Source organism: Calonectris borealis, chromosome 13 (assembly GCF_964195595.1).
Source record: "Calonectris borealis chromosome 13, bCalBor7.hap1.2, whole genome shotgun sequence".
Classification (NCBI taxonomy): domain Eukaryota; kingdom Metazoa; phylum Chordata; class Aves; order Procellariiformes; family Procellariidae; genus Calonectris; species Calonectris borealis.
In genome coordinates this window covers 79814-91223 of record NC_134324.1, presented here as the reverse complement: position 1 = coordinate 91223, position 11410 = coordinate 79814, and the positions used below count along the sequence as shown (strand labels likewise).

General features: G+C 36.0%; 1 protein-coding gene across 7 annotated transcripts in view; it reads right to left on the bottom strand.

The window, feature by feature from the left end:
• Positions 1 to 11410, bottom strand: part of ZC3H12B (zinc finger CCCH-type containing 12B) — a 61764-nt gene that overhangs the window by 6429 nt on the left and 43925 nt on the right. For all 7 annotated transcript variants that reach the window (XM_075161842.1, XM_075161847.1, XM_075161843.1 and 4 more), the window contains 4 exons: positions 4844 to 5619; positions 1355 to 1494; positions 378 to 612; positions 182 to 288 (listed from right to left, as the gene is read on the bottom strand). In XM_075161842.1, the coding sequence (XP_075017943.1) occupies positions 182 to 288; positions 378 to 612; positions 1355 to 1494; positions 4844 to 5454 (1093 nt within the window). In that variant the 5' untranslated portion in view covers positions 5455 to 5619. The remainder of the gene's footprint in view (positions 1 to 181; positions 289 to 377; positions 613 to 1354; positions 1495 to 4843; positions 5620 to 11410) is intronic.

The following is an 11410-nucleotide window of genomic DNA, read 5'->3' as shown; positions in this document are numbered from 1 at the left end:
CCTTAATTTTCTGCTACATTTTTTTTATTAATGTGTATATGAAGGGTATAAAAATGGGTATAGTGCTTGGTTGGCAACACAAAAAATGACTTTTTTTTTCCCCCAGTATGACAGGATGTTAATTATTTGCCTGCTTCACCTACCTTTGAATACCACAAATCAATCTGACTTAGGCACTTACCGTAAGGACACGGTTGTTTCTTATGTTCAGGAATAACTGGCCTTTTCCTTAAGAAATTTTCAAGGCTTGGACCATGGCGTCCTAAAGGATCATCAGGAGGCATAAATCTAAGGGGAAAGAACTGAAATGTGAATTTCAGTTTTTACTGAGGATCCTGAATTAGCAAATTCCCTTACTTTTGAAGAAAAAAACATACTTGTCATTCACAAAAGAATACATTAGCAGCCGCTCCTCTATGAACTTCTTCCATTCTGGTTTTTCATTTTGAAGATCCCGATAGTTGTCATTTGACACAATGATGCCATCTGAGTCGAAAGCAAGTTTTACTATGAATCGATCATCATAGCAAACTACTCTTCTTCCCTGAACTCTCCGAGATGGGGTAAAAACAAGAATTTTTTCTTTCTCCAATTTACGTAAGATTTCTTGATCTGTAAAATAATTTTAGTTGAGCAGCTTTTAAAAAAGTTTTAGAAGGAAGAAATGCAGCCTTTGAAATATTAAACTTCTTGCCCTCTTTTCTGACAAAATATTTTGTAATTATGTTCATATACGGTCCCCCTTATCATTAAAAAATACCTAGATGCAGAGTGCCATTTTATTTCTGAGGTTTCAAAGCACTGGGTAAATATTCAATATTTAAGCTTTATAACTACTCTACTCCTCTGTAAACAACCATGTACCTTTACTCAATCTTCCTGAACACGTCAAGAACTCAGTTGTTACTGTATTACAATAGCCTTCTTGTTAGTCTGGAGTAAAACATTAAGTACTTTCTATAGGTCAAAACACATGCTGCCTCTTCAGTGTTCAAGATAATCCTACTAAATGAGTCCCTGGCCTGATACTACTTATTTTATACTCACCCAGCAACTAAGAATCAGTTCCTATATTCTTAACAATGTTTGCTAATGGGAAAATCATGACTACTACTGCTCAGAAGTGTTGAAATGATCTAGTAATGTTACAAAAAAAAGCATTGTTTACAGGTGCAGATACTTAAATGCTTGTTTCCTCACCAGTGAAATTGTTGTGTTTTCAAACGAACAGTTGAGTGCAATATCATCATGCAACCCAATCATGAACCCATCAGAAAGATGACATGGTTGTGTTTTAATGCAACACACTTTTTTCTTTTTAACCAAGGGGTCAAAGAAAATCTTGATCTGTTACCTGTAATCGGTGCATCAGGTCGAGACTGTTCTTTTCTCCATGCAGGTACAAACACAGTGATATCTTTATGTCCTTTTTCCAGAAACCAATCAACAGCTAGTTGAATTCCCCGACAGGAAAATCCTTCTTTATTGCCATGGCTGAAGAACATGCAAAAGTTTTAGAAACAGCAAGGATAAAAGTTACATTTGGTTTTGGGTTTTGTGGTGGTGGTGGTTTTGTTGGGGGGGTTTTTTGTTTGTTTGTTTTTTCCTAAAGCTGCCGTGGTCTAAGGATATAAGGGAAACAAAGTCTGGTACAAAGTCTGGTACCTACAAAGATAGGTAAACCTTTTTATTAGACCAGCTCTCATAATTGGAAAAAGACAATTGTCCAGAGCTATTCAGCCATCAGATTACAGCAACACTACTGCTACTTAAAACTCTAGAAATGGTGAAATTTCACTATCCCAAAAGCAAAACAAAATAAACATGAAGTGTTTCCTTTTTTTCATTTTATTAGCTGAGCTAATGAAAAATATCACTTTCCCCAATAAATTGAGCTTACCTTAAATAGCAGCATAAAAAGTTATCAATAACAAAAAAGGAATGGACTAACAATGCTGGCTGCCATGGGTGATAGGTGCTTTTAAACATCTAGATTAAAAAAATATGTTTCTCTAATACTAAATGTTCTGCATTTTTAATTAGGCCTTTTTCTGTTTAAGGGAAAGAAACTCTCTCAAAGTTGTTTAAGCCCTGCCACCATCAAAAATTTGTTTTTTGAAACACACAGGAGTCTCTAAAACAGCACACAATTCAGATAAAGGGGTTTAATTTTTAAAATGGCCTAAGAAGCTTCTGCAAAGGAAAAAAGAAATTCTTTAGAGGTTTGATAGAAACTAAGTAAAAGCTTAATTATGAATCTTACTCAGTCTACCTCATGGGTGCCCCTATCTTGATTTGCTAAAAAAGAGTGAACTAAAGAATCTGGTTTTAAATCCTCTCAGGAAATAGTTTTGGAATGCCTGAATAATACATAAGCACATATATAAGAGAAGATGGCAACATTTAATTATAATATCCTTAGTAGTTAGTCTACTCAGGTAAGGGAGAGACACAGATCTTTGCATTATAGCTGGATTTCATATTTAGATTCAAGCCAACGTTGTCTGAAAAACAGCATATATTATTGCTACACCATATAATTGAATAAGAAAAACTAAGGGTTCTGGTTCTTTTCAATTAATATTGTAACTACTTGAGAAAAAAAAATTGATCTGCCCTTTTTACCCCAAAAACCCCAAACAAAACCAACCCTTTTTGTTACACTTCAGTTTGGCTAGCAAAGTGAACTACTTCCAAAACTGCATTTGAAAAGGGTAGACTAGTAAACCAATGCTATGCTTCCTGATGCACAGTCTTCAAAATATAGTAATTCAATTTCCCCCCCTGCCTTTCTCAACACAGCTGCAATTTTTCATCTATTGTGATAGGAGTGATGCTGCCCAGTTAGTCTGGCACCGACCAGTCATTATTTCTGAAGAGACTTCTATATTAATTTGTGAAGAAAATTAACTACTTCAAATCATTCCATCCATTGCAAAAGGTGCTAACTGAATCACCTCAGTGATGCTGTACTGAGGAGTGAGATCCTCACCACGAAAAAGTGGTTGAGTGGCCAGGTCAGGGAGGGTTACAGAACACTCCAAAGGCACCAATGATGCTCCCTATTAGAAAAAACACACAAGGGGCCTAGGTAGCAGTGCTGGGCAGAAAACACAGGAGAGGACTCTGCTATAGCAGCCCTGAAGTGCGTGGGCAGTCCACGCAAGTTGGCTGTAATTAAGGAGGAATTTGTGGAACTCCTCCCACTACTTAAAGCAGCTGGCATTTGACTGTACAGGAAGTGGCATCCAGCTGCTGCACCATCCTGTTCCAAGCTGTTAGTTCTGTGTAGCTTCCCCCAAAAGTGTTTACTTAAAGAAAATTTCAATACTGAAAATGGAAATGGTTCCATTTTCCATATATCGCCACCTTTCAGTTACAACATATACATTTTACCATAAAGGCAAGGCCTCCATTTGTATCATCAATAATTGCAGTATTTTTAAGCATGAGAAGTGTATAACCCTTGCATTTTTCAGATATTCTCAGTCTGTAGAGCAGATGCTGCATAATTAAAGAGATTTGCATCTTATTAAAATTGTCTTTAGCAATATTCTATGGTTTATCATTCAAAATTTTACTTCAATGTTGTTGTTGTTATTATTATCATAGAACAACATCACAGATTACTGGACCGTCATAAGATGCATGCTCTTCCTGGGCTCAAAATGTTACATGAAGTTAACACTGAAACAGACCAAAGGCAGACAGATCTAATACCATCTGTATAACTAAGGCTTAGGATCACCAGCGTAGTCCAAATCCTTGCATCTTAAATAATGAATACAGAAGCCGCAATGTTGCTAAAGCATTTTTCTTTAGATTTTTGTACATTGCATTTGTACAATTGTACAGATTGTACAATGTATTTTGTTATGAGTTGGACTCGATGATCCTTATGGGTCCCTTCCAACTTGAGATATCCTATGATTCTATAAATAAAGTATCAGTTCTAAGCTATGCAATAGTAGGAGTACACACACACTTTTCTCCAGTTGCTGCCACATTATCTCAGGAGTAACTCAAGCAGTACAGAGACTGCAAATTCAACAGGCACAGAATAGAAGGAAAGAAAAAAGTTAAACCCAATATTGGTGATGTTGCTTGACAGAAACGTCTTCTGGATTGATGTAACCACAACTTGGCACTGGAAAATCCTGTATATAAATTATTCTTATAGGATTTGGGGGGCTTATATATTTCACAACTCAGAGTACTCAATACACCTATAAAAATCTGAATTTTCTTAATACATTGAAAAAAAAAATTCAGATCATAAATTCTTTTAGAGCAGAAAGCTGATACTGAAGGAAATCTATTATGCAAACACTACCTGAGGAAATCTTGGTATCACTGATCACTAAACAGACTGTTTAAAGAAATCCCTCATGGAAAATCATACTTTCTCAATGATAAACAAATCACTGGCTAGCTGAACTGTGTATTCTACAGACATGCTCGAAAGTGGCGTGGGACAGATATATCTTGAGTTAGTGTTGACCCAAGCAGCCAAGTGCATGTGTGTACACACGTCTGAAATCACAAGCACTACAGCTGTGTGAGTCAGCACGTTCAGCTCATGCATATCCCTGTACTGACACAGCTAAATTGCTTTGAATTCTGAGCAGGTTTATAAGCAGGAGCTCAAACACCCTGAAGTCCACTGCATATCATCAGCATACACTGCATGTCATTTTAGAAAGAACCAACTGTTCCTCTCCTATTTAGTTGCCTCTGGACATTAAAGAAAAATAATTTTCAGCATTGTTCAAGGACTTTGAAAAATTAAACCCATCCACACAAAGCATGCTACAGCTACAAATGTTGTGTCAGGGAGACCCACCTCATAGCCACATTGCTTCCATCAATGACAATTGGCCTCAAGTTATCACTGTTATCCACAACTTCATCTTCAAGTGACAATTCAGGGCTTGCTATCTCCTTTGGGCAAGGGCCTCTTGGCACCAGAGTACTAGTGGTACTGCTGGCACTGCTTTGTCCCTCTGATTCACTTTTGTTGCCAAGTCTCACAAGCTCTGCCAGAACATCATTGATGAGCGCATCTGCTCCCAATTTATTCAGTACAGCCTGGATCTGATCTCCTGCATACCCAAGCTTTAGAGCAAAATCCATTTTAGCTTGGTATTCCTTGTCCAAATTTGTTTTGCATTCGTCTAGCTTCAAGTCTTGTGTGATACTGCTCTGTGAAAAACTTGGGCGATCCAAACAAGGGGACCGACAGAGTGGCCGATGTGGTTTACTGGAAACCTCCTTTTCTCTCCACTGAGTATTGCTACAGCTGCTTCTGAAGTATGGTTGCTCAGGTTCACTTTCTGAGCTCGTCCATTCCTCAGATTCAGCACTGCATTCCCCAGCATCTTGTTCCACATTTCGGTCTTCTCTGGAGTGCCTCTTCTCCATTTTCAGCTTCCCTACCATAGACCAGGCCGTCATCACGTTCAGCTTCCAGCCAGAGAGCTCAGTTCTCTTTCATTTCCAAAGCCACCTGGAATTCATACTCAATTGCATCATGTTGGCCAATTAAAAGTTTACACGAGGCTGGAGTTAATTTGCCTTGCTTACTATGTTCTGGCATAAACACCACCAACATGAAGTTCCCTTAAAAAAAAAAAAAAAGAAAATTAGCTTTTGACAAATTCTGCGAAATACTCAACTACAATGATTTTTGTTTACAAGTCAGTAGAGATCCCTAGTCATTCACATTTCTGTGTAAAAATTGATCATAATAAAGCATATAATTATGTTGTCTCTCTAATCACAAATTAAACTCTCTTTCCCTCCCCCAGTTACTCTATGTACAAAAAAAAAATTACACTTCCCACACAATAAACTTACAGCTGGAATTAATGGATTATCTCAGTAATATTTAAAGACAATAAAACAGAAAAGGGTGACCCACCACTTTGACTAGAAACCTGTCTTTGCAGCCTTCTACTGCAGGAACAGCCTGTCTACATCAGGGACAATTGATGAGTTCCAGTATGCACAAAATTTAACATAACCATTTCAGCCTCAGGTTTAGTATCAGAACCAACAAGTTAAGTCTACTGCAAGCTGGCTGCTAGACATGTAAAGGTCAACAACAAAGGTTCTACACGATGATCATCTTGTGCTCTGTTTACTGTACCTATTGCACTGAAAATTCCAAAATCAAGGATGGATATTACTACATTTTGTCAAAAAAATCAGGATATACACTCATAATTCTTGTCTTATACCAGAAGAAAAATTGTTCAAGGAATTCTAATGAGAGGTCTGACAAACCAGAAGATTCAAGTGACCTGTGAAGGGCTGAACTGATGTCACGAAGCCTTGGAAAAATAGTTTTTAAAAGGAATTGCCCTTACAGCAGTGCATGTTTTAGATAAAATGATAAACTAAGACCTAGGTATAAATGCAGGTAACTGGAGAAAATCGATTACCAAAGTAATTAGCTAGAGGCCTACTTTCAGAAAGCTGCAAGTCCCACTTTCCTCTGTAAAACAGCAGACTTGAGAATGCAGGATCCAGTGTGAGTAACAAAAAATAACGATGTAATAGTCTTGAAGAAACCATTTATTTTAAATGCACTTTCTCATTTTGATAAATCTTGCCTTTGTTAAAGTCACTTCTTTTAGATGTAATATCAAAGAGAAGAAAGACTGAAAGAAAAATAAAAAGGTACCAAACTTCTGAAAGAGCAGTTTTAAAGCTGATGCAGAGACTTCTGTCAGCAAAGATGTAGTCTGAAGAGGCATGAGAAGCATGATCCTGGATTTAAACAGCAATCACAGAAGAAAGACCTAGTATTGACACCAGTTTTCCTTTGCTTTTAACAGCATAGCCAGTTACCTTTGTGTTCTAATGAATGCTGTAGATTATAAGCCGTGGATGCATAAAAAGATCTCTCCCAGGACTCCTATGAGAATTTTTGTGACACAAAATAGGCACGACTTTGGCACTGGAACAGAGATTGGTCAAAGATGTCCTTTCCTAATAAGCTCCTCATGCACTCGAAAAGAAGTAAAAAATAAATAAATAAAAATTCAGAAGTATAACTCATGCTTTTTTGGGGGGTTGTTGGTCACTAGTGTAACTAAGAATAAATTTGTCTCTCTTTCATGCATCTTTTTCGTCTCCTCTCGCATCTCTTCCACTCCTTCAAGCTATGAGCAAGCGTTAAAAGAAGACAAAGTTTTCCTCAAAAGAGCATAAGCACTCAACAATGTACATGAATTATTTATATACAGGACATTATAAAATACCCTTGTATTCAAAAGCTTTTTAAAAATCTGATTCCTATATCCCCAAGAGACCACAGTGGCTCTTATTTAATTACTGTGGTCTTCCAAAACAGCAAATAGTGGGAGAAATACTCCCTTAATGTACAGCAGTGTAACTCCCTTGATATATACTAATGCCAAATCTAGGGACTAAAAATAAGTATTGGAATCTGTCTTGGGGGGAAAGTTGTGTCTAGTGTAGCTAGAAGAAGGGCATCTCTGGCATTGTTCATTTTATTATTTATTTTATTTTCTTCCTAAAAATAGAACTTTAAATTTTTCCACAGAACGAAGTTCAGTAGATACTGAAATCAAGAGAATAATAATGAAAGTGCTGACATGCATGAATACATTAATTTAGTGATGTAAAACAAATATAATAAACATAACACCAAAATCTTAGATACTAAAAGTATCTTTAAAATGAAAAACTGATCTTTTTTTTTTCTGAAAAACATTACGGACATTTTAAAAAGCATTATAAGCCACAAAAGAAAAATAAAAGAACCACCAGTGTGCACATAAGTCAAAGCTTACTCATTCTGAGTTTTCATATCCTTTCTTTTTTAGGTAATAAGATGCTGAAAATCGTAGCCCCTGATATACCACTCATCTCAGAAAGCTTTCTTCCTTGACTATTTTTCCCTACATTAAATCGTGGATTTCTGTTGCCTATGGGACTGTTTCAGAAAACAACAGGTCTAGAAAAGTGATAAAATTTTATAATCAAAAACCATAAAAATGTCAAAGGATCTCTAAGACAGGTCCCTATTGGCCTAACAACAACAACCACCACCTAAAATTGTCTCAAAGTGAAACAAAGATTATTAATCTGCGTAACATTTACACAGTAATATACAATTATCTTAAACAGGTGAAACAGTAACATTCTACAAGACTGCACTCTAATTTATGCTCCTTAGTTATACATCTCACTTCGCTGTGGTAAATTTACATACTGGTGGAGATGGTAGCTATATATCCAGAATACAATGAACTTCAACCCACGTTTCCAGTGACACTGGAAAGTACTCAATACTACTAAAGGTAGGTATTTTAAGAATATGTATGTTTACAAATGAGCAATTTTAGGTAAGTATCTTAGATTGACATTTTATTTATTTGTGTGCTTTGTTTGCTTTGGGGATAAAGATCTTTCATATTCTGTTCAATTCACTTGTGACCTCTTAAGAGTGGCTAAGAGGGAATTACTCCCATCATTAACAGTACAGTGGAAAAAAAAGGTTTAGAAGAATAAAATAGAATATTCTAAAATATAGTTCTAGTTCTCCTATAATGTGAAGCACAGTCTGAGTGCAAATTTCATTTGATGAATATGAACAGCAACATTTTCAGCTACAACTCGGTGGTTCTTAAGTAAGCAAGAAAAGTACACAGCAAAGGTGGCTAGCTTGACTGATAACCATTAATAGTCTCAAAATTACTCCAAACAGTGCCAAATGTAATGGCTCTCACTTGTTCATGCTCTTTTTGTGATGCGCATACATGCAAACACAAACACACACGCATGCAGAGAGGGCTGCTCAAAAGCCTAGTTTCCTTCGGAAATCAAGATAATTAAAGAAAATGTTAATCACTTATATCCAAAAAAAACCTAAAAGGCCAAGTTTTGAGTCAACCAACGCTATTTTTTAATAAAGAAGAACCATATTCTAAGCCCTTTATGCAAAATGGAATAAAAACACAGTTTCCTTGCATTGAAATTCCAATGTTGATTAGTTAGGTTTAGGTTAGACTTAGATTAGGTTAGATTTAGACACTTGCTGTTCTTTAATATTACGCATTCAAAGAGTATCCCTCTAAATACTTAAATACCATTATTATTGTAGTACTCTCTATTTTCATTTGAGGTGATTTTCTCTCGCATAGCACTAATAGCAGTATATTTACAACCCAAGTACTTGCCAACATAGATGTATTAATCAGCTTAATCTGGACTGGATTTTAATTAGGCCTCACGTATAACCTTGTAACTTGCCAAAACTAAAACAAAAGGATATAAAAAATGATTATAAAAGAAGATTAAAAAAACAGGTTATCAACACACTGCACCCTCAGCTTACAAAATATTGCAACTAAGGAACAATACCTGCGGTAAGACTCATTTTTTCAAATTTATGACACTGTACTGCCTCGGCACTGGACAAAGAACAGTGTGATTCTGTTGGTCCAAGTTTAAAGATCTCCATTCTTTTTCCCAAGTTGTCATCATTTCTTTAAACGTAATGTCAAAAGAATGTTTTTGGCTTTTGTTAAACTTATCATGCCTGTTTTTCCACCTCTAGTAAATAATCCTAACCCCTTTGCCAGTGGAAATCTCGTAAGAATGATCAACCAAAGGATCTTAAGACTGGAAATAGCCTTGAAAATATGATGAAGAGAAAGGAGATTGTTAAGGTTTTCAAATTTACTGTTAACTTCTCCATTGGTTTTATTTCAACAAATTATTTTCCAGAAGTAATCCATTTAAACCAATTTTTAGAGGACCAAATTTACATTCTCTTATTAACACTTAAATATTAATGTAAAGCACAAGCAAAATATGTTCCTTCCCAACTTTTAATTAAATGAGCTGGATTCACTTAAAGAGACTATGATTTTTTTAATAGTAATAAAATAATTTGGGTAACACTATCACTATTACTTCCACATTTAGATTTTTCAAACTTTTTTTTTTTTTTTGGTAAATGACAACTATCCAAGTTTTGCTCTTAATTTTTTTTCCCTCTTTCTTAGCTGGAAAATAATATATGTTATCTGCATATAAACTTATTTCACCATTTTGTTGCATTGTCCCAATTCCACATATATATCTCTAGTTTTCTGTTATTTAACATCATCTAAGCAACTTATCATAAATTTAATTTGTCCTTCCCTGAAAGTAAGATCTTATTTTAGCAAGAAGATAGTTCGATCATAGTCAGATCTAAATAATCCTGAATTCAAAAATTATTTAAAATATAAACAAAGAAATATAATTCTAAGAACCATTTCTATCACTGCTGCAGTCATACTTACTTCTGTCATGCTTATGAAGAAAGCAGCTCAGATACAATCCATGTTAGGAAGCAGTATTGTATATCTAGGAGGAGTGCTCCCTGCCAGTCCTGTGCTGTGGTTTACTATTCTTTGGTCGCTAGTGATAGATTGGTGGATCTGTTACGAAAGCGCACTCTATGGAAACACCCACTTCTATGACTCATCTTGGAGTTTCTGGCCTTTGTTTTCATTCATGTCAGCCTTTGGTTGAAAGCCACTAACTGGGGAAATTTTAGCTGTCTCATCTCTCTCTTGCATAGCAGTGGAAAATATTTGGTCTGTGACATAATGATCACCATTATCTTCCAAATATTTGAGATGGGAATTAAAGATCCGCTAAAAAAAGAAATAAATCTCTAATTATCTTCAAACTATTTAAAAAATAAATCACAGCATTTTATAAAAATCTCCTCTTCATATCCATCTAGGATCTTGTGAGGGAAGTACTAAAAGTCAAAAGGTCCTGTCTGTACCAACTGTAGTCATTTCTACCAAGATATATCACAGATCTTCCACAAAAAAAAAGATACAATATGTAGACATTGTAACTTCTGGAAAAGTAAGGAGATTTTCCCCATTTTCTTTAAACACCCAGCACAGAAAGCCAATTGCTGAAGGCGCAACTTTTGTCAAATAGTTTAGATAACCTGTTTTAGCATCAACTGCCACATTGACAGAAAATGAGGCAGGCAGTCTCCAGAGCCCATCTCTACAATCCTGTACACATTTATACAAAGAGCTCCTAGGAAACAAGTCAGCTTGCACCAACATCTCTCCACTCTTAGCCAGTCACTCCACCTGTGCAACTTAACTGTTCCACTGCATCCACAGACTTGGGACATTGTAGGATTTGCTCCCAAATGCATAGGTCTCTTAAACTGAGGGTCATCTCATTGTTGGGTCAGGAGCACCAAAACAAACAAAAAATCCAACAACAAAAAAACCAACAACAAAAATATTACAGTACAGGACCAAGTTTTCCCACTGACCCTTGAGAGAAGGCACCTAGGAAGGAAGTAGTGTTGTGTTGCTCCTAAGCCAGCAAACATAGTGGAATGAAGAACTGA